This window comes from Megalobrama amblycephala, linkage group LG11 (assembly GCF_018812025.1).
Source record: "Megalobrama amblycephala isolate DHTTF-2021 linkage group LG11, ASM1881202v1, whole genome shotgun sequence".
In the NCBI taxonomy this organism is placed as follows: Eukaryota; Metazoa; Chordata; class Actinopteri; order Cypriniformes; family Xenocyprididae; genus Megalobrama; species Megalobrama amblycephala.
The window spans coordinates 23,546,425-23,573,154 of record NC_063054.1 but is presented as its reverse complement, the minus strand read 5'-3'; the positions used below and the strand labels follow the sequence as shown (position 1 = coordinate 23,573,154).

The window sequence follows — 26,730 nt, the reverse complement described above, 5'->3', positions numbered from 1 at the left end:
AAAACAACATAACATATATGCATAACAACATAACATAAATAATATTTGCTACTTTAATCATTACAAGTCAAAACGTAAATGTTAACAATTAAATATCAATACAATTATAATTTTTTTATAATTATAAAAAAAATTATAATAATTATTTTTTTAGTTAATTTTCAACAATTTGATTTTCATCAAAATGCAATTTTACATTAAAAGCTATTTTTCAACAGTGAATTATTACACCTATGATTGCCACCACAAAAAAATATAAATAAAAAAAATAATAAAAATAAAAATAACCAAGCAAAATAAGAATTTGAAGGATTATTGCACAGATTAAAGGAATTCCAATCCTTAAAATCTGTTCTTTTAAAATCATAATCATTAATTATGATTTCACAGTACTAACAATAAAAATATTTAACCTCATAACCCTACAACGCTCGAGTCCAGTTAGTGTGAGGTACCCATTTTCTCTTTATTGTTTTATTGTTAAAGCAGGTGCTGGTTATAGAGCCTGCGCTTCTATGTGATGCCGTGTTGTGCGGGCAGCCAGCCAGCGTCGTCTGTGTGGGTGAGAGCTTTTCGCGAACGACTCGGAATGACCTTGGACACCTTCGCGTTTCCCACTGGCAGGCCATGCCAATTAAAATTCCACAGGTAATTAAACCACATTTGAATACGGGAGCGGCAGAGGCAAGCTTTGAGTGGGACTAAGGTAATTACGGGCGAGAGAAAGAGAGAGAGAGATCTGCGAGCCTTTCAGAACTGCCGGGAGAAATAATGACTTCAGTCAGACAGCTCCTGGTGGACAAATCCTCTGATGAACTTGACTAATACCAGCAATGGCCAGAATATTAGCCCAGACCATCATTTCCACAGCAACCGTCATAATAATAGAGCAAATATTGCTCTCAAAGTGCCGGAATGATGAACGAGAATAATTTCTCTGTCTGTTTCTAAAAACATGCGATTACTTTTTAATTAAAAGACTTCAAATTGTCATTCTGTTACAATTAGTGACCTTAGATTAGCCAACAGAAATGCTCTTATAGCCTGAACAATACCAAGGGCATGTTCAGGCTGTAGTCTATTGTCGATTCTAGCTGCTTTGGCACCAGGTATGGTCTTACGGAGTGTGACACTATAGGGCCGTGTAGGCGAATTCAGCAGCTACAGCTGGCTGTTCGTGTTGGAGTTGCCATAGGAGCATGCGGCTCCTCTGCGCTCCTACACTGCAGCATCCACAGGCATGCGTGGCAAGGCGCTGTCACCATGGTGATCTCCCCCTCAGGAGTGGGATTTGCCATTTGAGCAGACAGACAGAGTGAGAGAGAGAGAGAGATCAGTGATTCTGTGCCTGACAGACATCTCCCAGCTAACCTCCCTTCATTCTGCGCCCTCCCAAAAAGCAGAACAAAGGAGGTGCTGGTGTTGTGCATTCTGCAGGGCTCTTTCTGTCTCTGCAGCTCAGTTGCCTTCTCTGTCACTGCGGAGCCCGGTCCCCCTCTGCCTAAAAACACAGCGCACAATCACACTACCACACACGCTGAGAGGCTGTTTGCGGTGATTATGTCCTTGGCGGTTCAATTTACCGCAGAGACTCGTGAAGTCTGACCCTGGAGTGAGGTTTTACATCTCGCCGTGTTCTTCCGAGGCATAATACTGCCATTCACACAGGTTCAGATCTACGTGAGATATCATACGGATGAGAATGAGATACAGTAAGGAGAGATTTGAAACTTATAACTGGGTGTTCATTCAGCTCTCTTAGTAATTATCCAGTGGTCATTCGTGTTGCATGGGTTAAGATCGCACAGATGCACATCAGAAACTTGTATTGCAAACTGGGGTCTGTCTCAAATAGCCAAGGGGTCTGTGGAAGAAAATGTCTGAAATGTGATTAAATATTGCACGGCAAGCAATACAAAAGAGTGCAACTGTATTTTAGTAGGATATTTCCATTAATTTCTCTTTTTCTTAAATCTTCAAAATGTAATGTTATATTCAAAAGCAAAAATATTTATAAATCTGACAAAAAAGAAAAGACGCAACAGATGTACACCATGTGTATGCATAAACAACTATTCACTAAGAATCATTCATAAAGGTCAGGTTTTTTTTCCTGAATGAATCAGTGTTTTTAATGAATCAAATTAGTGAACTTAAAATAGAATAGAAACATACTGTTCTTATTTTTTCTGCCATTTGAAGGCAGAAACAGTCAAATAGTATGCTATTCCGAATTCAGTCAATCACTGGTTTTGTTCCTGAATGAATCGGTTACGGAACAAATCGCTTGATTCAATGACTGACTGATAATGACAGAGAGCTGCTGAATTTCGAACAGTATACTAGAATACAACTTCTACTATTTGTATGAAATAAAGATAGACATGGTTAGGGTAGTATGCTATTAGGCCTGCTATTCTGAATTCAGTCAGTCACTTGTTTAGTTCCTGAATGATTCAACAACTCACTCATGAAGACAGCTGCTGAATTCAGAACCGCATACTAGTACTACCCTTACTATTTTTAGCATATCTTTCTATGGCACAAAGTGCTAGTACTATGCTAGTATGCGGTTTCGAATATAGCAAGCCTGAATGTTATTGGACCAATGACTCACACACAAAGACAGTATGTTGTGCCACCTACTGGTGTATCAATGTAACCTGCAGAATGAGTCACTGAAAAAACAAATCCACATACAGACAGTCTGTCTGAAAGGTGCAAAAAGAAGCAAGTGGAGTGAAACAAATGAAAAGCCCCAGAGTGGACTATATATCAAAATTCTTGGAACACTCAGCCAATCAAATTTTCGAGAACCAGAACTGACTGCAATATAAAATGAACTTTGTCAGAGGTTACAAAATATTTCAACAGGAAATATTCAAACACAAAAGCTGTATTTGAGAATACAAGATTGCAAAGTTGATTGAAAATCTGTAGACGGGTCAATGACGTGACGGGTCTCGAGGCCTTAATAATAATAAAAAACAAAAATATGACATCCAAAATATGTAAGGTAGTACAACTAGATATCTTTTATCGAATCCAAAAGGTTTTAATTATATTTTGCTACATGTAAAGGTATTTTAAAGATTTTGAAGTGTCAAATGGTCATTCGGTTTAACCGTCCAAAGGCCAATACAGCCACTTCATTTGTGATAAAAATATCTTAAAATGTAATAAATGTTTTTTATTCTGACATGATTTTATAACATCATATATCAACATAGTGCAAAATGGTTTTAAAATTATGTGTAGAACTCGTTGCTTTGTTATGAGAAAGAATGTCCAGAAAAATTTATTTCATTGATGTCATTTGGAATAACCAATATAAAGGGACCATTTTGGATCAAGTAATGCGGTCTGTATCATGTGACAGGATGTGACATCATTTAGACACCTGCAAAGGACCACATGGTCATGAAGCAAATTAACTAACTCTCTTTTAACTATTTGAAAAATTCATGTTTTCACTTGCTCATACGCATGTCCTTAAACATCAGGTCATTCGATACAACCGAAAATGTAATATTTTAAAAAATTGTACTAAATATAAAATGTTTGATTGTCCTTTTGCTAGCTAGCTAGCTAGATATCAGCCTGTTAGCATTTTTTGAAAATAGCATCATTCGGTATAACCAAAAGTATCATTTTGGTTAAACTGAATGACTTTTTTGGTGACAAATTTTGTCCATCTTGTAAAACATGACAAAAGCAGTGTTAATTGATAATAAAACACATAATCTCATTGTTAAAGGTGCCCTAGATTATGTTTTTAAAAGATGTAATATAAGTCTAAGGTGTCCCCTGAATGTGTCTGTGAAGTTTCAGCTCAAAATATCCCATAGATTTTTTTTTTTATTAATTCTTTTAACTGCCTATTTTGGGGCATCATTATAAACGCGCCGATTTTATGCTGCGGCCCCTTTAAATCCCGTGGTCCATGCCCACAGAGCTCGCGCTTGCCTTAAACAGCATAAACAAAGTTCACACAGCTAATATAACCCTCAAAATGGATCTTTACAAAGTGTTCGTCATGTATGCGGCATGCATGCGTCGGATTATGTGAGTATTGTATACTGTAATATTGTTTACTTCTGATTTTGAATGAGTTTGATAGTGCTCCGTGGCTAACGGCTAATGCTACACTGTTGGAGAGATTTATAAAGAATGAAGTTGTGTTTATGCATTATACAGACTGCAAGTGTTTAAAAATGAAAATAGTGACGGCTCTCTTGTCTCCGTGAATACAGTAATAACCGATGGTAACTTTAACCACATTTAACAGTACATTAGCAACATGCTAAAAAAACATTTAGAAAGACAGTTTACAAATATCACTAAAATATCATGTTATCATGGATCATGTCAGTTATTATTGCTCCATCTGCCATTTTTCACTATTGTTCTTGCTTGCTTACCTAGTCTGATGATTTGGTTGTGCACAGATCCAGACGTTAATACTGGCTGCCCTTGTCTAATGCCTTTTATAATGTTGGAAACGTGGGCTGGCATATGCAAATATTGGGGGCGTACACCCCGACTGTTACGTAACAGTCGGGGTTATGTTGAGATTCGCCTGTTCTTCGGAGGTCTTTTAAACAAATGAGATTTATATAAAAAGGAGGAAACAATGGAGTTTGAGACTCACTGTATGTCATTTCCATGTACTGAACTCTTGTTATTTAACAATGCCAAGATAAATTCAATTTTTCATTCGAGGGCACCTTTAACACTCAATAAAACTTAAAAAGACGTATTGTATCATTCCGTACTGTAGACATATTGACGTATTGTAGATTCCACACACGAAATTCATATATGTTATTTATAATGCTTGCAAGTGAACACTCTGGGGTTATAAAATGGGTCCATGGTTCAAAAAAAGTTTGAAATATCCTGTTGTATAATGTTTATCGCTGTCTGACTATAGTACATGAAAGAGACATCTGGCTCAGCCTCACAGTTGAATTAACAGTTTGGGCGAATTACAAATCCCTCACAGATAACAAACAAGCCCTCGGCATGTATAGAACAGATAATTTAGAATGACTTGACGAGCATGAAGCCAACAGACCGCATAGACTGCATTCCGAAGACCCATCAAAAAAAACGAGTGAGTGAGAAGAGAAGACAGAGGACAAAACTGCATGTGCCGCCCACACAGTCCAGAGCCCATCTGTTTGCATGCTGCTGGTGAGTTACCGGCGCACAAATATGATTTCTCCCTGCTACATAGAATGAAGGTGTAAATTATGGCCTAAGGCTATAAATGAATGCCGTCTGTAAGCGTCCATCATGCAAAATCTCAATAAATTCTTGAGAAAGGAAAAGACAAAGGGATTCATCAGCAGCTCTGTCTCAACAATCGAAAGTCTGTGGTCATAGTTCCATTGACTTCTATTCAACCCAAAAGACATTAATGTTGATAAAACACTCCATTAGTGCAAATAGCATATTACATAAGTGGTTCTTAAGTAACTGATGCACAGACTCATATTTTTTGACCTAATATTTAAAAATGGAACTATTCCCTATTCATTAAAAAATACAAAAAATGGAGATGCCAGCTCTAAAAATATGCTATGGTATGTTCAAAAATGCAGACATCATTTCGAAGCTGTTAAGGTGTTCCCTCTTCGATTCAAACATCTTTTGACATTAAACACATCTGTTTTATTTTAACTAATGTGAATTTTTATGAATGGCAAGTTATGACGCAACCAAACAGCTGTTTGAGAGCAAAGTTGAAAGGCGTAACTAACTCAATGTTCCTTTCTCAATAGTCATTCAGACCATTTCTCAGTGAAAACAACGTGTCTAAACGGAATCGAATCTTTTGCTTTAAGAGCTGATTTTTCTCCTATCACTTCATTTAAAAAAAATAAAATAAAATAAAAAATTAACTTGTCAAGACAAGGTCTGTAAAGTTGTGTTTATTATCAGAAATATATGCTTATCCTTCCCTAGAATGTTTAAATTGTGCTAGACTTTTTTATTTTATTTTTATTTGCTTTTTCCTTCTTTAGTCATTCACACTTAACATATTCCCTTACAAAACACTGCATATACATAGTTTCTTTGTTTTTTCTGATGGAAAACACAATGCTGGAAAATCTTTGCACGGTGGCTACCACAATGGAGGAGAGGCCAGACTTGTGTAGAGCAAGGAAAGCAAGCCGGGTGTTATATTGATGGGAAAAAAAATGAGAGAGAGAGTGAGAGAGAGAAAGAGGGAGACAGCATGAGCAAGCGAGCATACGGCTATACCATTCTCTGGCTGCTGCCACCAGCTCTTGGCTCAGTTCCTATTCTTTTAGTGAGTGCTACCTGTCAAGCCCTGAATTATACAGCCCTGGGCTTTAGCCTATGTGAGTCATCCATCAGAAAGGGAGGGAAGGAGGGAGGAGGAGAAAGAAGACTGGAAAGAGGGATGGAAAGAGAGCTGCAGGAGTAAAGGAAAGGTAGAGGAACAAAGAGCCTGGATGTAGGGAAGATAAAAAGGAGGAGGAGCGCGGAGAGGAATAGAAAATAGGAAAGTGGAACGAGAAAGAGTCACAGATGGAGAGGAGGAGGAGGAGAGAAAGAAAGAAAGAAAGAAAGAAAGAGAAAGAGAGAGAAGGGGTACTAAACATGATTTGCACAAAGCAATTACTGAACCCTGTTAAAATCATAGCAGTCACACCTGTACTGACACATCCTCTTATTACAAGCCTCTGCGTTTGCTAAAAGGGATACATTAAAATGGAGAATGTGCAGATAACATGTTTTCAGGAAGGGTATGCATCACTGAGGGTGTAAAGGTGGGTATTTTTAGATGACGAGAAAATGGTACATTAAAGGATACATCACACATGTTATTTCTAACATTTTAACGTGAATGCAACACCATTGGTCCATTGCAGGGGTGTAGCAGCCATTAAAGTGACAAGAAATTTCGAAACTACTTTTTGGGCTCAATAATTATAAAAAACTTAATTTGCCTACTTTGCTTTTCAAATCAGGTACGACTACTGGGCGACTACTTATGTCATCTAATTATAATGATGTCTTTATTAATTGCAATAAATGAGTTAAGGTGAAGACACATTTTCCGTTGTTCGTTTCTAGAGGAATTCTCGCGAGTTTTGCAGCATTGATCAACAGAAAGCTGCTTGGTTTGAAACTGACTTCAGTGTGAGCTGTTCTTCATGCATCTCTACACTATTGCAGTAGGCCTTTTTTGCCAACAAAATTTTGCTGAAATTTTGCTTATGTGACTATTCAACTTACGGAACGAACGCGGGACCAGTTTAGTTTTTTTCCGTAAGTAGAATAGGGAAGGCGTAGGACAATACAGCGTAAGCTTTTTGAAGGATACGGAAGGCGGAATGGCGAAGCACTTGCAAAGGCGATCATTTGTGTTTATAAAGCATATAAATTTGTATTTTTTTTTAAGAAAATGACAGATCGTTTTGCTAGATAAGACCCTTATTCCTCGTCTGGTATCGTTTAAAGCCCTTCCTTTGGTTCAAGTCCACTATAAGGAGAATAATCCTGGAATGTTTTCATCAAAAACCTTAATTTCTTTTCAACTGAAGAAAAAAAGACATGGACATCTTGAATGACATGGGGGTGAGTAAATTATCAGGAAATTTTTATTTGAAAGTGGACTAATCCTTAAAAGCGCTGTTTAGATCGACATTAACCCGGGGTTAAACTTACCTTGTACGTTATCTACCCCTAAAAGGTGCATATTAGTACCTCAGAGTGGTAATATGCACCCTTAATGTACATATTAATATGAACCTTTTCAGGGTAAGTAAGGTACAAAGTTGTCCCTTTAACTACCTCCAAGACAAGCTGTTGTTCCCCCTAAGGTACAATATTTTTGCACATTTTTGTGCATTATATGTGTGTATATTATGAACTGGAAAAGTCTGATGTACACATCGGTTTATGATACTTTGCCCTGGGAGGCCATTACAATACATAAACCTACAATGTATACATTACATCAGTTCAGACCCCCATCAGAGCAGCTATACATTAGGGGTGCAAACCTCTGCTGTGATATAACCCAATGTATGCCGCAGGAGACAAACACTGTTGTTGTTTTGTCATTATTACTTTTTAATGGAGTGGTAAAGGGCGGCAGACACTGCATAGCCTGCACAGGTAACGCAGTGTCCTCATTACAACCCTTCCATTCTCACAATGTTCCAACAAATGCCCCCCAAATGTTAGCGTGCTCTGACAGCACAGTCGGAGCGCCGTTCTCTCCCCACCCTCTCATTTGGGGGTAATTCATCACTCTCTCGCCCTCTCCCTGCCTTTTCAGTGAGAGGTCTGCTGGAGGTACCATTTGTCTGTTGCAGAAATGCAATTCTGGTTGGTGGTTCACAGGGCTTGGCTGATGAGGTGACACAGTAGACGTATCCATCAATCTTTTCTGTTCTGCCTTTCTTGTTTTGTATCTTTCTTCTGAGGTACAGTAAATAGCATCAAGAGGAGAGACTGTTAAACATGGAAGTGGAACAGACTGAGAGCGACTTTGACAACAGTTGTCAAATCAGATGATATTAGCTTACCAGCTATGTGAGGAAATTGGTGCCGGCATAACGAAAACCTACATATTTTTAAACCATATCATTTATATCAGTGTTAAAGTATGTTTTCCTTCCACAATTCGTCCTTAAAAAGGCTTTTTGTCAAAGAAGAAACAAACAGAACAATCCCGCTAAGACGTTTAACAAGCTGATTACAATATTAATGATGTCGCGCCTATCATCAGATAGCCTCCACATATTCCCGATGTATGCTAATGAGAGTTAGATATCGCAGTGTGACTCGTTGTCCATTTACATCTGTTTTTAAAGGGATACTTCACCCAAAAATAAAGATTCTGTCATCATTTATTCACTCTCACCCAGGGACGTGGGTACTATATTGTGAGGGGGGGGCGGGATTCTTGGGGGGGGAGGGTGTTAGTGTAGGCCTTATGTATCCTGATTGACTTTATGATTAGTTAAATCTGTTTTGCACATGCTTCGCCAAAGAGTTAACCATTTCAGACAGTACAGGACAGCCTCTGTCTCGTTCACTTCACGTCTGTGGGCGTTACGCACAGCTCAGTGTGGCCCAGGCACGGTGCCAGGATTCCAGTTTTGGATGGGCCAGAACAATTGTGGGTGGGCCTTAAATTAAAAATGTTAAATTAAAAAAAAAAAAACGTTATCCAATCACTGCTTAACCTAATAAAAAAATATTGACTAATATAGCCTACTGTTATATTATCTGTGCGTATACATAATATAGATTTTAATAGCTTGATGTTCTTTAAATATTTTGTTGCATTGTTAAAAGTTTCGGTGCATAGGACAGACCTATCCGCGATCGCTCTCCATGGTTCTGACCAAAGAACGCATCATACCTGGGCTGCGTTTCCCGATAACATTGTCTCTTAGCGCGCTACGAAGACTCTTAAGGTATAACTTAACTAAAGGTATACTAGCACTAAAGGTATATCATTGCTAGGCGTCTTCAGGGCTATCATCCACTCGCGAGGCATAGGCGCTGAAAGGCAGAGGCGCTGGCGCCCTCCTAGCAACGGCGCTGTTTTTGGTAAAACTTGATTTTGACGACTTCATTAAGTTTTGTTTTATAGAAAACTCTTTTTAAAAGATATTCGTTTTGTATAAATTGTATCTTAATTTTGATGAATGTTTTATCAATCAATTGCCCGTATTTAATAAATAAGAAGCAAATATATAGCAGACAATGTAATAACCTTAGTGTAATTGACAGAATTACTAAAAAATATTTTGCTACCTAAAAGTTAAAGATTTTTTGTGTCACGCATGCATGCATGTCTATTTCCCTCATATTAAATATAAAACGCATGTGGACTGATATTTTTCCAATGTCTGGACTCCTTTATTAATGGAGTATATAAACAGACGTTTCAATATATTGGTATTTAATGCATTTTCTGAGAATTTATATTTCAAGTTTTTACTGCAAATGTCGAAATGCGCACTCTTTGGTCCATCAGTGCTTGGGTCACTGATCACATTAGAATAAAATATCTCATAATAAAATACAAAATTGACTGATTTATGAATGTATATTTGTTAGCTATGGCATGAAATATCTGATATTCCGATTGTCAAATACATGCAAGTGGAAGTGTATTGTTGTTTAAACACCTTTATAACGATCGCGTTAGTTGAGCTGTATGCGCAATATAATTTTATGACACAAAATTTTGAAATGTAGGCTTAAATCAAACACAGGCCGCCCCCCCTGTTCCAACGTCTATGCTCTCACCCATAACTTGGTCATCTTCAAAACACAAAAGAAGATATTTTTAATGAAACCTCATTCAAAGACCATTCAAACAAAACTTTGATGCTTCAAAAATTTGATAAAGAGATCAGACACTGTAAAACCCGATAAGTTACGGTAACTCAAACCATTTGAGGAAACCGACTGCCGTAAACCATTTAAGTTTTAAAACCAATAAGTATGAGTACTGTAAACTCATATACATTGAGTTAAATTCACTTATATTTTAGAGTTGGTTTAGTCAATCATTAGAGTAAATCAACATAAAGATTTTAAGTTTATTTTATTCATTCAGTTTGAATTCAGGTAACAAATCTAACTAAATCTTAAAAGAAATCTATATGTTTTGAGCAGTTTAACTCCAAGTCTTCTGAAGAGACACAATTGTTTCATATGATGAACAACATATAATACATACATAGAGCTCATCAAATATTGTAAATGAGTGCGCAACTGTATGTGAGAACAAACCGTATTGGTTCCTGTGCTTCAAGCAATCACGTTTGAGCTTTAGTTTATTATATTTGATGAGCTCCATGTATGTGCGTTGATCACCGTTAAATGTGAATAAAAGCCTACATTAAATCTGTTTATCATATAAATTGATTGTGTCCCTTTAGAAGATATGGATTAAACCATGGATTTGAGTGAACTATCCCTTTAAGTCTACAGCAGCTATGTTTAAAGAGGTAAGGTTGCGGCTACAAAGCAAAAACTCCTAATGCTGATGCTAAGTACTCTGAAATAAGTCATTCCATTAGAATATTGTTCAATCCTTTAGCAATCCAGAAAACACATCATACTTTGTTAAAATGCTTAACTTTAGTAAATGCCAGCTCTAGTTCACTGCAGTCTCACATCTTTTAACTTCCCTTTCACAACTTTTTGCTGGTAAAAGGATGTATATAAAGAAAAGAAAAAGGCCCAATTCAAATTCAATTGACATAATTTTGCTATTGGTCTTGAGCTTTTCTGTAAGTGGCTAAGAGCCTTCATTCTTGCAGCCGTAAAGAGACTTTCAGATGGATGGGCACACATTCATATGAATGAGAGGTCAGTTCTTACCTCCTGTGTCTGGCGTATTTGCCGCTGACATGTCCACTACCATCACACCCAGGTGTGGGACAGCTGCAGACGAGAGAAATAATTAATACAAGGCTGACGTCACACACGCACAGACACACACGTACGCTTGTTTTTGCTGACTATGTTCGAACCGTAGCACATCAGCCTTCATTACAGATTTAGAGAGCTCCCAGTGTCCTCCAGGCCGATGACTCACCAGGCTCCATATTTCATATTTCATATTGTATATCGCTCTCTGGCTGCTCCATTTAGGTCCACAGCCAGTTAAAAGCCATAAGGGAAAACATCCAACTTTCGAACTTCTGCTCCGCTTGAGCAAAGGGTCAGACCAGCAAACCAGTATCCGAGTCATTAACATAAAACTAGCCAGATTAGTTACAGTGTCACTGATTGCCTAAAGTATTCATTAAGCACTTACTTGACTATTTGTGGTATCAGTTCTACCAGTACTGAAATGTGAGGCCTGTTTCAGATGCACAAAAGCGAAGCAGCAGCGCAACTGCTTGTATTGTGCATTCTAGAAAACGTACACATTTTTTATTATTTATATTCACGTACAACCGGATCTATACATTCCCATTCAAATGTTTGGGGTGAGTAACATAGTAAAATACTTTTATTCAGCAAGGACATTGGTGACCAATTTTTTTTTTTTTAATTTCAATGAAATGAATGTACTATATTTTAGTTCGATAATGTTTTTTATTTAATATTTTGTATTTTTAAGGGATTTTATGGTACTAAATAATATTTATGCTGTAGTTTTAATCCATTTATTCACTTTTTGAGCATGGACCTGAAAATTAACATTCCAACTTAAACTGTCATACATTTTGAATGCTTTAGAGCACAGACTTAATTTTGGTCTCTTTTTAAAGATGACACTTGGAAAATTATTGCTGAAGTGAAAAAAGTATAAAAATGAAAAATTAAAAAACGTTAAAGAATTTTACGTTTATTGCTATGAAAAATGCACAAAAATACTATTTTCAATTTTTATATGAAATATATGTTTTCAAACACGTTTTACTCTAAAACTGCAAGAAAATCAAAGCCATAAATCTAAACAAGTTATGCTCCAAATTTGAGCTTGGTATCTCAAAAAATGGGCTTTCAGTATGATTTTGTTTGGCCGCAGTACCAAAAGTTTTCACTGAATCAAATTCATCTCCCATTCATTTCCAATGCGAGGAGCAAAAGTGTGACTATTTTTTTCAGAACCATTTAAACTTTTCGAATCACGTCCATGATTTGTGTGTGTGTGTGTGTGTTCACATAGCAAGTGCCAAAACCTTTACCAAGTTTCATCCGATGAAGTAAAAAATTCTAAAAAACCCCAAAACAAAACATACAATTTTTCAGTCAAAACTGACCAAAGAGACCAGAGGTTTAAATTGATCAAAAGTAACAGTAAAGACATTTAAATTGTTACAAAAGATGTCTATTTCAAATAAATTATGAAATTGATATTGGATATTCATCAAAGAACCTTGAAAAAAGTTAAGGTTTCATCAAAATAAATTAAGCAGAACAACTGTATTTAACATTGATTATAATAAGAAAAGCTTCTTGAGCACCAAATTAGCATATCAGAATGATTTCTGAAGGATCATGTGACACCGAAGACTGAAAATTCAGCTTTACTATCACAGGAATAAATTACATTTAAAAATGTATTAAAAATACCAATTCTTGTAACAATGCATATTTTAAACCTGAAGCTATTTTAAGCTTAAAATTTAGTAAAAGAGTAAGAAATTAAGTGGGAACATGTCTAGCCTAGCACAAGAGTTGCATCTCCCCTTGATAATGTTGGCTAGGGATCGGTGTCTGATCAAGCTGGTGACCCATCAGTGAGTGTAACTGGTGTTAAAGATGCCTGCAGCTACAGGCCTGGACCTGCTGATGAAGCAGATTGGCCTGATGATTGAGAAGGAGAGAGAGAGAACAGAGGGAATTTCACTTCTCTACTTGGTCTAATACCATAATAAAGACGACATGGTAGAGGTGCCTCTGGAAAACCGGTCATAACACACTCACAGAGTCGCAAACCCTTGTGTCCTTGCCGCTGTCATTGTAATTGGACACATCGCCACAAAATAAAAAAAAGAGTCTTTTTTAACAACAGCGTGGGTGTTAAACCATTCCTAATGAGGAAAATACTGCCATTTAGGAGGCCTGTAAATTGTGCTTAAGGGAAAGATATGCAGGGGGAAAAGTGACAGGCAGATATGAGTAAAACGACTCGCTGCCCTGAAGGAAAAACAGACAATTCACTCTCATCATGATGCATGATTTCATTAGGGGTGCAGGGATATTTACTAATACTAATTGGGAGAATCATATGTTCTCACTGAAGGCAATTTCACTGAAAGGACTATTTAGGTTCTGCCTGTAGTACTTGCTATATTGAATAAATTATATTAAAAAAATATTAATTAGCAAAATTACACTTTGATGCCACCTTGAACAGAAATTCACAAATGTGTCATTACACCTGTTTTAGTCTTTAAAGACAGAAACTGCAAGGTGAGATACAACAAATCAACCGTATTTACTTTCTTAGTACGCATTTCTGGTCTTAAAATTATCTTAATTATAAAATCCACCATTCAAAGGTTTGGAGTATGTAAGATTTTTTTTTTTAAAGAAATGAATACTTTTATGCAACAAAGATGCATTCAATTGATACCTGAATTGATTTTACTTATATACTTTCAACAGCAGTGTATATCAAAATTACCTTGCTTCACCTTCAGTATCCAGTTTCACTCAGAAAAACATCACATTATGAAAATAAATAGGTTGTAGACTGTATTGCATGGTGAGTTTAATTGACGTTTCCCATACTGTATACAGACTGACCTGAACAGCTCTTGTGCAGCCTCCACGGCAACTACAAAAAAAGAAAGAAAAAAAAGAGAGAAACAATTAGTGAGGAAACATCTCAACATGAGCTTCATGACACAATGGAATCATATTATTATGAGCAGACTAATTTTCCAGCCTCAAAGATCCTGCTTCACCTGTCCAATCAATAGTCCATGTTCATCACTACTGACGTCAGTGATAATTCGTGAAAGGCAATAAAAAGACTCAGTTATGGATTGAAAGTGGGGAAATGGATTTGACCGTAGGTTGAGACTGCAGCTAATACCATGTGAGTGCGCTGTACCTCGCACACCTTTAGATCGTGTTCGATGACGCTTCTCGGCCGCATCCACCTCCATCTGGAGAAAAGAAGCATCAATTAGCCTGACCTCCATCTACAATCTGAGCTACTGTAAAATGAAGAGTAAAAGGGCAATGATGTCTGTAGCAGGGATGGTTATGAACCGCATTGAACTGCACGAGAGACAGATCATAGATGATAAAAGAATATGTTTATTATGAAAAATACAGACTGTGAACTATGGATTACTATACTGGTCATGCAGTACATGTGGCCATAATGCATCACGGTTTATACTGTATGAAGATCTATGCCGTGTATCGTTCTGCACCCTAGTTGCCAACATTGTGAATCACTTTATAATGATACACTTAAAACAATTACATATTCTGAGAATGTATGAGCTTAGTGTACTTAGTAGTGAACCAGGGAGCAGACTGAGACACACCACTAGTCTTCTATTGCTAGAATGAGTTTGTGATGAGCAGGGCGGGGCCAAGAGCTACGGGAGCGGAGCCCGGTCCATTCTTGTCTTCTACTGTCGTTCCTCATCCTTATATATTTCCGGAGCTCCTCTGTGGGACTCGAGACCGGTGTGACTCACAGGTGTCACTCATTAGCAGTGTTGGGCATGTTACTTTAAAAAAGTAATTAGTTATAGTTACTAGTTACTTCTCACAAACAGTAACAGAGTTAGTAACTGAGTTACATCATTCAAAAAGTAAATAATTACCAGGGAAAGTAACTATTGCGTTACTTTAAAAAAAATTAAAATATGTCAAATAACTGCCCCCAATATTAAAAATAAGTCTAAGAATAAATAATTCTTGATCCGACTCGTGACTCATGATCCGCTCTTGCTTATGAAATTTCTCTGTACTATACAATACGTGTTGGTAGCCATTAAAGAAAATGTAGATTCATATATATGTTTAAATAGTCCTATGTTATATTTTAAATTCATTTACTTGATTATGAAAAGTGAACAGCATGAGTAAGATGCATCATAAGATGTGCAATATATCGGGAGACATGGAGTGGGTCAGGCATGATTTTGACCACATCATTAAGTTTTGTTTTATAGAAAGCCTCTCTTTAAAGTGAATTTCGTTTTGTAAAAATTGTATCTCAATTTTAATCAATGTTTCATCAACCAATTGCCTGGATTAATAAATAAGAAGCAAATATAGCAGACAATATAATCATGGATGCGCGGGCGCGATCAATGGTGCGTGAACTGGAGCGCGACTTATAGACTAAATGAACCGAAACTCAGCGTATAGGCTGCTTGCCTCGCAGACATGAGAAATATATATATAGAAAGCGAGAAATATCTAAAAACAAAAAGAAATAGGCTACTCTGATTATGTAGCTTAATCCGAATGAAATGTGCATTTTCTCTCTAGGCATGTCCACGGAGATGATGAGAGTCAGTAATGTCAACTTCATCTTTGCAGCCAACACTGATTCAGAAAACATTACTTTATTAATAAACAATTAAAATGTCTCCTTGTTGTTTTTTGTCATATTCATAATCATTACTTTTGCCGGTTCTTTATGGCAAGCGATATGCGTGTGCTTGAGTGCATAGCCTATATTACATATTCCCATCACTGCTCATTAGCCATCGCTCCTCCGGCCTTGCTCCACGCCCACGGCTCTCAGCCCCGCCCTGCTCGTCACAGAGTTCTATCCACATTTTTTCCTGACGAGCCTACTGTGTTTTGAATTATGGGTGATTTTTCTGGTTTGGGGAACTTTGATTCAGAAAGACTGAAATGAATAATTTCAAATTATAAGCTTGCACTACAAATAATCATTTTCTGTGAGTTTGACTGAATGAGCTATAAATTTACTATTTTCAGACGTCAGGGGAATAACATAATGCTTGGTATTTAAATGTGACATAGTATCACAAGAATATCTACGGCAAGAGCTCTTTTCAGTCGCTGCTTTCTTTTCCTCCTGATTATTTTTTTCAAGTGTATTGAGCTGTAACAGTATGAAAAAAGACAACATATACTGTGCAATTAACTGAATTGCACATAGAATATCTCGTTTTTCTCCCTAAATCCTCACGTCTCTTTCCAAGTTTTTCACGTGGATGCTTTAAAATGTATTTGTTTACAGTTTAACAGAAGTTACACCCATAAATCGCACAAAGCGTCTGGAAATGTTGGATATATCATGCTCTTTCTGTGTTCAGAAAAACAAAGCAGGACAATGGCAACAAAATATGATTCAATATACACTACTGTTCAAAAGTCATGGTCAGTATGATTTTTTAATGTTAAAATAAAAACAATATTGTGAAACATTATTACAATTTAACATACTTGTTTATGTACCAGTTTTCAGAAATCTTTCTAACATGCAGATTTGGTGCTCAAGAAATATTTCTTATTAATATCAATGTTAAAAAAAGTTGTGCTGCCTAATATTTTTTTATGAAAAGAGGGTTCAAATGAACAGAATTTATTTGAAATAGAAACCTTTAATAGCATTATAAATGGCTTTACTGTTTGATCAATTTAATGCATTCTTAATAAAAGTTTTAAATTCTTTAAAAAGAAAATTGTGCTTTTGAACAGTAGTGTGACTTCTGAACAGTAGTGTAACTTTTGAACAGTAGTGTAACAACCCAACCCAACTACTGCCCAGAACAAACAAAAGGCAAAGCACATTACCTGAGATTTACTGGTTGATGGTGGGACAGATGTGTTTTCTGAGGCGCGCCTCCTGTGTGGTGCGATTAGGCAGAATTGTCCGCTGTGTGTCCCTCAAAGCTGTTCCTCAAAACTCATTTTCTGTTAAAGGAAAAGAATGCACCATCAATTTATCATGAACTGCAGTTGTGTTAAATCTGCAGACTGTTATGCGGTACACTTATAAGGAAAGACATACCGTTGTCTGAAGCTATTCAGGGCCTCCAAAATCACAGTATCAGAACAAGGAAAAAATAAAATAACAAAAAAATCTGTCACTCTCCTTTTGTTTAAAAATATAATAAGTGACAGGAGCAGCTTTTAAAGTTTTGAAACATGCTTTGTTCATAAGGAATAAAGTCACCTATATTTATTATCTCTTTTATTTTGAGAGAGAGAAATATGAATGTCTTATTGTTTATGCCTTTAGACGAGCAAACACTGTACAAGAGGTAAATCACTGGGGAGGTTTTATTTGAACTCTTTTTTGTTTTGTTTCCACAGGTGCTATAATATAATATAATATAATATAATATAATATAATATAATATAATATAATATAATATAATATAATATAATATAATATAATATAATATAATATAATATAATATAATATTTGGCTGAGATTTGAAAATCTTGAATCTGAGGGTGCGAAAAAAAAAAATCAAAATATTGAGAAAATTTTGAGAAAATTGAGGCAATTTTTTGAGGCAATTTTTGAGAAAATTGCCTTTAAAGTTGTCTCAATTAAGTCCTTAGTAACGCATATCCACTCACAAAAACACATTTTTTATATATTTACGGTAGGAAATTTACTAAATATCTTCATGGAATATGATCTTTACTTAATATCCTAATGATTTTTTGCATAAAAGAAAAATCGATAATTTTGACCCATATAATGTATTGTTACAAATATGTGCGACTTATGACTGGTTTTGTGGTCCAGGGTCACATATAATATAATATAATATAATATAATATAATATAAAAAACAATGTCTTTTCTTTCAGAAAACCATACGCTTTCAGACAAACACACACACTAACATATTGAGTGCTCTGGTCCTCTATCTGTCAACAAGCTAACACTTCTATCTCATGCTCCTTGCAAATCCTGTTAATGTGTGCTGTTGGTGCACTTGGTGTGTGTGTGTGTGTGTGTGTGAGAGAGAGAGAGAGGGAACAGATACAGATTCGCATGTGCATGCAAGTATTTGTCAGCACCAAGGCCAGTGACACAAAGGGTGCTCTCCAAATGCTGGAGATGTCTATTGAAAACCTTTCAATGACAGAAATACAGACATGAACGAACTTCCTTAGAAAGACGGATCTTTGTGCGTAACACCTTCTCACGTCTGCTTCGCACAAAAAATATGCGCTCGCTCTCACGCTGCCCCTCTTTCCACTGATAGATCGCTCAATCACTCACACTGGGGCAATATGGGAAGCTCTCATCCGAACTTCACTTGGTCAAATCAAAGCATATGAGCTCCAGCTGTCCCCCAGTGGCAGCGAGCTGGCCCAGCTTGCTTGTAATTGGGGGAAAACACTGTTTAGTATTCATGCCCTACACCCTTCTGTCTCACATAAAGTGAGACATACAGCTTTAAAATCTAATTCTCTCCCTCTCTCTCTCTCTTTTGAGAAGAGAAGTATGGGCTCTTTTAGAAGAGTCTGCAGTCTCAGAGCTCTGCACGTCCTATCCGAAAGCAACGTTTCCCCATGCGAATCCTTCATACCTGCGGGCTGTGTCGCATACATTACAGCCTCAGGTTTATCTAAGCTTGCAAGGTTTTGTTTTTAAGGATTACTTCACCCACAAATTCTGACATCATTTACTAACCCTCAAGTTGTGACCTTTTTTCTTCTGAGGAACATAAATGAGGCTGCTATTAACTTAACATCTGCCCTAGCTTTTCTTATGAGTTCATGAGATAGTTATGCCAGGAAAAACATTGTTTCTCTCAATTCTAAGAACGCAAACAATGGACAGCGTTCTCGTGGAGACCGGTCTTGCAAGGCTACCTTGAAAGAATGAACTCAGAAGGACACAAGGACACAGAATGCACCTTTGTGAGAAGTGAGATGTGCTGTGATCTTGTTGCTCAACTGACCGTTCAGCACATCTTAGACTGGGGCAGCACCATCCAACGCACAATAAATAAAACATAACATCACAGACGTCATAACCTATTAAAATATTTACTTACATTATTGTTAATTTATTTTTACAAGAGTATTTGTATATATATTTAATGTTACGCTTTGTCAACGTTAAGATTTGGTTTAAAATATGCCTATAAAAGTACTGCAGGCTTTCTCCAGGTAATTAATTTTATAAAAAATATGCCAAACAAAATGACAAATGTTTCACGTGCCATCACGTATTAGCGAGCATTCAGTGAGACTCTGACGGCTGATGATGACGTAGTACAAGAATGCAAGGATGCAAGATCAAGAACGGCCTCTTTTTTTTTAAAGTCAGATCTTTTCAATGAATTATTTAACGTAGTTCACAAAACCAGTTTAAATGATCTGTTCACGAATCAGACTGATTCGGTTTTGGTCACAGCATTAACAGCTCACTGAAGGGGAAAATTGTTAATAAATTACAACTTAAATTGCCAGAGGGGTTCACACAAAGCTATTATATAGCTTGGAACATAGCAAGTCTAGTCACATGGACCACTTTTTGATACTTTTATGGTACTCTTGCATCATTTTAAAGTATCTAATTTCATGGAAAAGAGTGACTTGTATAATTCTTTAAAATTTCTTTTGTTTTCCACAGAATAAAGAGATACATGTACAAAATGACACTTTGAAGGTAATCTAAGGATTTTATATAGCAACCTGGTCTGTTTCCCATACAACAACGTAACTCTCTGCTTCACTACCATAGTACGATGCATCGTTGAACAAATCAACTAGCTAGTCACGACTGATTCCCGAAACCGTACAGTCACAAACGTGTCGTTCAGCCAGTGGTGGAGTAATAACTGAATGAATAAATGAATCCGTTTGAGATGGAATCAATGCTAGATTTTTTTGCTATAAATTACGGACATTTCATCTGAGGACTAATTCTAAATTTTCTCAGTTATTTTGCTTTATTTCTAGATTCAATCATAGGCTATGTACCAGAGCATGTACGCACATGCGTACTTTTAAAAAACAGTGCTTAAAATCTCTTGACAGACTAAAATATGTAAATGACATTTGTACATTTTATTTGAAATAAAAGATATACATTGTACTTAATGTCAGCTTGCTTATTTTGCTCAAGATAATGATTTAGTGAGTCCACATGTCATAAAAACAAGAAACTACGCTTCTAACCACAGCTTGAGAGATATCGTTCCAACAACACAAGTTTGAGATGCAGTTTGCGAATGTTCGTTTGAACTATGGTTTCGGGAAACACCAAATCGTTGAACTATGTTAGTAACGACGGAACTTGCGATGTTAGTTGGCTAACGATGCTTTTGGGAAATGCACCCCTGTTTATTTGTTGCTTCAAAAGAGTGACCATAGATCTGTGTTGTGTTTTATTTATTTATTTTAATTTGATTTATAATAATTATTTATATTATTTAATTTATAATAATTAAAAAATTTATTTAATTATATAATTCCATTTACTCATAGAATCATTTATTCATTTTTATTATATTATTTATTATTTACATATTTTCCTTGCTCTTGCAATGTTGTCGTTTAATCTTATGATTGTGTGGTTTCAAGAGATATTTGTCTTCACAAGTTAGAGATAAGAGAATGTCTCCATTTCATTTCTTTTAATGTCACAGGACAATGTTGTGAAGCAATAGTTAAAGGTGCTCTAAGTGATCCTGGGTGGATGTAACTTCCTGTTGACATTCGAAGTGTTGTCAAACAAAACAGAGGCTAGCTAGACCCTCCCTCCTCCTCCTCCTCCTCCCCCTCCCCTCCGTGCTTCCCGAAACATTCATGAACGCGCATTTAAAATAATTCTTGTCGGTTATTGGCTGGAGCATGTTTATTATGTTTCGTGGTCCAGGCTGCACCAGTTTGTTTTTATTGCCGTTTTCGGAGCTTGTGGTGACTACAGAGACCGCGTTTTTTTTTTACAGTGTGTTCAGGGGACAGGCAGCTAGCGGATAGTGAGGAGATGTTTGGTGTATGTGACAAAAAATGTTTTAGCCTAAAAACGACATCACTTAGAGCACCTTTAAAGAATTAGTTCACCCAAAAATAAAATTGTAATTAATTACACCCTCATGTCGTTCCAAACCCGTAAGACCTTTGTTTATCTTCGAAACAGAAATTAAGATATTTTTGATGAAATCCGAGATGTTTTTTTTCTCCCATAGTTCTAAGTAACTAAGTAACTAAGTAACTAAGTAATGCAATTAGTTTCTTTTTTAGCAATATTGTAATGCATTACTTTTAAAAGTAACTTTTCCCAACAATTCTAATGTTATTAGAACCTAACATGACGTAGAACCTGGAAGCGCTGGACGTAAACAGTGAAGCAGAAAGACAGGGGAGAGAAGATATTGTTGAATAAAGTTGTAATTTTTGTTTAGTTTTTGTGCACAATATTCTCGTCACTTCATGAAATTAAGGTTGGACCACTGTAGTCACCTGGACTATTTTAACAATGTCTTTACTACTTTTCTGGACCTTGAATGACGGTAATTACGCTGCTTTCTATGGGAGATAAAAAAAAACTCACGGATTTCATCAAAAATCTTAATTTGTGTTCTAAAGGTCTTAAGGGGGTGGAATGACATAAGGGTGAGTAATTAATGACAGAAATTTCATTTTTGTGTGAACCCTTTAATACAGTTTTGGGTACCAGACAAAAAAAAGTTTTGTTAACTAATTTCGAGTATCAGACAATATTTGCTGTTAACTGGTTTTGGGATATCAGACAAATTTCTGCTGTCAGTTTTGGATATCCCACAAAATTTGAATTGGGGGGAAAACTACTCAGTATAAACAGTATAAATTATCAGGATATCAAAATAAGTTTTACAGACAACAGTCACTGTGTATCAAGATGGTGTTCAAATGATCTAGCTAGAGAATTTTCACTATTTTAGCATCAGGCCAAACTCTTCCAAAAAAAAAAAAAACACCCTTGCCCAGGCATTCGCCTGGCAGTGCTGTTGTCACATCCCATTCATCTAAAAACTGCTCCAGATGCACAGCACCACTGTGAGCCTCTCCGCCCCCACGAGAGTGTGTGCATGTGTGTTTGCGTGAGTGTGCATCACGCTCAGTCATCAGGAACAGAGTGACCTAGTCAGAGAGACATGACCCTACAACCCTCAAGGCTCAGCATGCAATCTCTCCAGCTAATTTCCCCTCAACCCTGCCTAACATCACCCCACCGGACAGTCCAAAAAACCAAAAAAACAAAAAAACAAACACAGCACATATAAATCCGAAATCATATTTACCGTTGATTCAAGACACATGTTTGTCTATGTTACATTAGTGTGCTGGTGTCAGTGACCCTGAGATTGGTCTGGATTTATGTGGTGTGACCGGTCAGATTTGCTTGGCTGGTTGTTGCTTGGCCCCAATTCAGATGGCATCATGTCTACAAGAGCCCTGAAACAATCACGTCATGAGACATTATTCATTTCACATTCTCGCTTGTTAAAAAATGTCGGCTATGTTCGGTATGGAATACTTGCTTACTGAACACTGCACAGTATACAGTGTGTATACTTTCCACTATTATTATAAATAGTAGGTAAAACTGTAGACAATATTCTACATTTTAAACAGTAATATGTTACATTGTTGTCACATGACCTGGTATGCAGTTATCAGCTCTTAAATCAATTTTGTATGTACAAATTCTTAACAAATAACAAGAAAAAAAAGATATTAAAAATTGTGACCTACAGTTCAAAAGTTGCAAAAATTTTAAATGTACATTTTTTTAATGTCTTTAAAAGTCACTTACCAATGCTGCATTGATTTAAATACAGTTAAAACAGCAATATTGTGAAATATTATTGCAATTTAAAATAATTGTTTTCTATTTTAATATTTTAAAATGTAATTTATTTCCTGTGATGGCAAAGCTGAATTTTTAGCAGCATCTTTGGTGTCACATGATCCTTCAGAAACCATTCTAATTCTGCTCAAGAAGCATTTCTTATTATCAATGTTGAAAACAGTTGTGCTGCTTAATATATTTTGTGGAAACTTATGTTTTTTTGTTTTTTTTTCAGGATTCTTGGATGAGCAAAATGTGAAAAAAACAACAAACATTTATTCGAAATGTATTCTTTTGGAACAACCAAAAAATCTTTACCATCACTTTTGATCAATTTACTGCATCCTTGCTGAATTAAACTATTAATTTCTTTTTAAAAATGACTTCAAACTTTTAAATGGTAGTGTATATTTCTTCCTGTTCCTCTATCATAATGGCACTGCATTGCATTGTGGGATACCATATTTCACACAGTATGTACTATTACATTTTGGCAAATCTAGTAGTACTGCAGCTATAGTGAGAGTAGCATGGTAGAGTACTATTCCAAATAGCCAGTGTGTTTTAAGGCACCCTATTGTCTGCTGGGTAATAAAGTCCGATAGCCAGTGTTGGAAAATGTTTGGCCACCCAATACTTCAAATAGCTTCAAAGAGTCTAGACTTCTGCTCTACCTTATCAGTCGGCGTGACTCACTCGGTGTGAATGCGACGGTAATGCAAATCTGTGCGTGTATGTGTGTGCACATGTAATGCAGATGCCTGCAAAGAGTCTAGCCAGAATTCCAATCACCACACAGCAGAGAGTGTGGGCTGCTCGCATTTTCCAGCCCTCATTTAGAATCAGAGCACATGCACAGTAGAGCTCTTCATTATTAGCTACATGACTAGCCATGAAGCCATAGGTTATAAGCAGAATGCGAGCGAGAAAACTAGATCAGCCTGAAATTACAATTACATCAGAGGCCCACAATTGCAGGTATTTTGAGAAGAACATTTCCTTTCCTTCAAAACATACGCCGGCACATCTCCCGTTCTGAGATGGCACCCGAGCTCTGAGGACATTTCTCGTAAGATTCCTCATTTAAGCACTAATGGAAATGGTCTCGATCTGCCAGATGCAGCTAATCTACAAATGGCCCTGGATGGAGGGCTCTCAGAGCTTGGAGTCTGATTCCATATAGTGCATGGCATGGATGCAATCCACAAAGACACTCTGCACTAAACAATGAAACAAACCCGTCTTCCACCCTGATGCACTCTAACGCATCCTCATCAAAGGTAAGGCTGGAGAACAATGCCTCCCTCTCCGTCTCATTTCTCTCTCTCTCTCTCTCTCTCTTTACCTCTCTGACTCCTGACTCTCTCTCTCCTGGGGCCTCATTCTATTCCATCAGGCAGAGAAGAGCTTTAATTGCCCCTGCCATTCTCGAGGCTTGCTTATGGAGAGAGAAACCCGTGCCATCAGGTCTTAATGATGCCTGGCAACCGCGTGGGATCCAACCAACACGTCGTCAATAGCAACGGAGGCACCAGAAGTCCTCTCTCCCAGCGACGGGAAAGGCGAAGGCTTCCTGAGATTTCATGTCCTCAGAGAGAGAGAGGAGCAGTTCAGCGGAAAATAGCTTTTGGCCCCTCATTCGACAACCTAAGTTGGTGCCAGGCCCGGAGGAGACGTGGGCACCCAGACTGCCAGAATCGTCTGACAGGAAGAAATCGCATGTTACCCATCAAATTATACCAGCAATGACTAGCTGAGAGCTAATGGCTGCATTCAAATATGATCACTTTTTTTCCCCAGTATAACTTATTCCTGGATTTGTGGAATCCTAACTTTACTTGAATGCATGTCTCTTTTATTTAAAACCTATTCAATAATTACACAAAAAAAATGCTATCCAGAACAAAATAACTGAAAGATACCATTGCCTAACCGTTAACAAAAACATACAAGCAAACTGTGAAAGGTGAATGATTAACTTGACATTTGTGAGCTGCAAACTGCAAAATTATTCATTATAGCATTCACAGCCGACCTGTTTGAAGCCATGAACTTCTGTTGTCACAACGCAGCAACTCCAGTAACAACTCAAATTCTGAGTTTCACCACTTGTAAATACAACTTTCCTTAGATTTTCAAGTGCTGATAACTCGTAAATAAGGTATTTCCGACTCCACTTAAATGCCAAATTGAATGCAGTTGAGGCAAAAGTGAGAAAAAAAAATCATAATCATTTAGTCAATACTTAAAAGTGTAACTCTTAAAGGGATAGTTCACCCAAAAAATTAAAATTATCCCCTTATTTATTCACCCTAGAGTCATCCTAGATGTATATGACTATCTTCTTTCAGATGGACACAATCCAAAACATATTTAAAAATATCCTTAGTACTCCAAGGTTTATAATGGTTGTGAATGGTAGGCCAAATTCTGAAGACAGAAAAAAAGCATCCATCCATAAAAAAAATGAATCCATACGACTCCTGAGGGTTAATAAAGGCCTTTTGAAGCAAAGGGATGCATTTTTGTAAGAAAAATATCCATATTTAAAACTTTATAAATTCAAATAACGAGCTTCCGGCGGACGACCGTATACGCATACTGCGCACATCAATTTATTGGGCGGAAGAGCAACCTCTGACCTGACGCGATGACGCAATGATGCATGCGGAGGCGCAGAGGAGAGAGCAAAACAAAACACTAGTCATGAATTTGAATTTGAAGTTTAAAATGAGAAATTTTAAAGAGAAATGTCGGAGGATTTCGAAAGAGGAGCTTGAGTTTGTTGCCCAGCCGTATTTGTTTGAACCGTGAGAGGCGTCTAAGCTTATGATACGCCTACAGTACATCCTGCGTCATCAGTGTTGCCAGACGTACGATAATTAACGTATTTGTACGATAATTTTGACCTTGGTACGATGTACGATCAATAATGAAAAAAATCCCATAATGTATGATCATTTCAGTATTTTGTGACACTTCAAATGATGGTTGTTATAAATCGGGTCATTGATCTAGCTGTGTGTATCTACGTCATGATTGTAAGGAGAACGTGAACTTTGTTAGGCAAGTCTTCCATCTCATCTCGATTTCTTCTCGGCCAATCATCATGGAGAATAACTCTCTGTCACGAGCTCAAATTAACCTTCCTGCTGCAGCACTTTTAGGTCACTTTTTACAATGCAGATTGTGTCATGAACATCATTGAACATAATTTTGGCTGTACAGCAGTTAAAATAGTGTGATTGTCCAGCTTATGTTAGTTCAGTATTGAATGTTTACGTTGTAAAAATCATTAGTTATTAATTTAGTTCATTTACCTATACTAAAAAGTTGTGTATGATAATTTTCTTCCAAATACGACAATTTTGAGCTTCTGGTACGATAATTGGACATTTCCAATCTGGCAACTCTGTGCGTCATACATCGCGTCAGATGATT

At 36.8% G+C, this 26,730-nt stretch overlaps 1 protein-coding gene across 7 annotated transcripts in view; it reads right to left on the bottom strand.

Moving 5' to 3' along the window:
• myt1la (myelin transcription factor 1-like, a) overlaps nucleotides 1-26,730 on the bottom strand; it is a 74,137-nt gene that overhangs the window by 31,886 nt on the left and 15,521 nt on the right. For 2 of the 7 annotated variants that reach the window (XM_048206810.1, XM_048206805.1), the window contains exons 2-5: nucleotides 17,272-17,391; nucleotides 14,570-14,642; nucleotides 14,278-14,308; nucleotides 11,392-11,454 (exon numbers count right to left, since the gene is read on the bottom strand). In XM_048206810.1, coding sequence (XP_048062767.1) covers nucleotides 11,392-11,454; nucleotides 14,278-14,308; nucleotides 14,570-14,642 — 167 coding nt within the window. In that variant the 5' untranslated portion in view covers nucleotides 17,272-17,391. Of the gene's footprint in view, nucleotides 1-11,391; nucleotides 11,455-14,277; nucleotides 14,309-14,438; nucleotides 14,457-14,569; nucleotides 14,643-17,271; nucleotides 17,392-17,488; nucleotides 17,684-26,730 lie in introns of those variants that run through there. The other 5 variants (XM_048206812.1, XM_048206807.1, XM_048206806.1 and 2 more) reach the window with 4 other exon arrangements.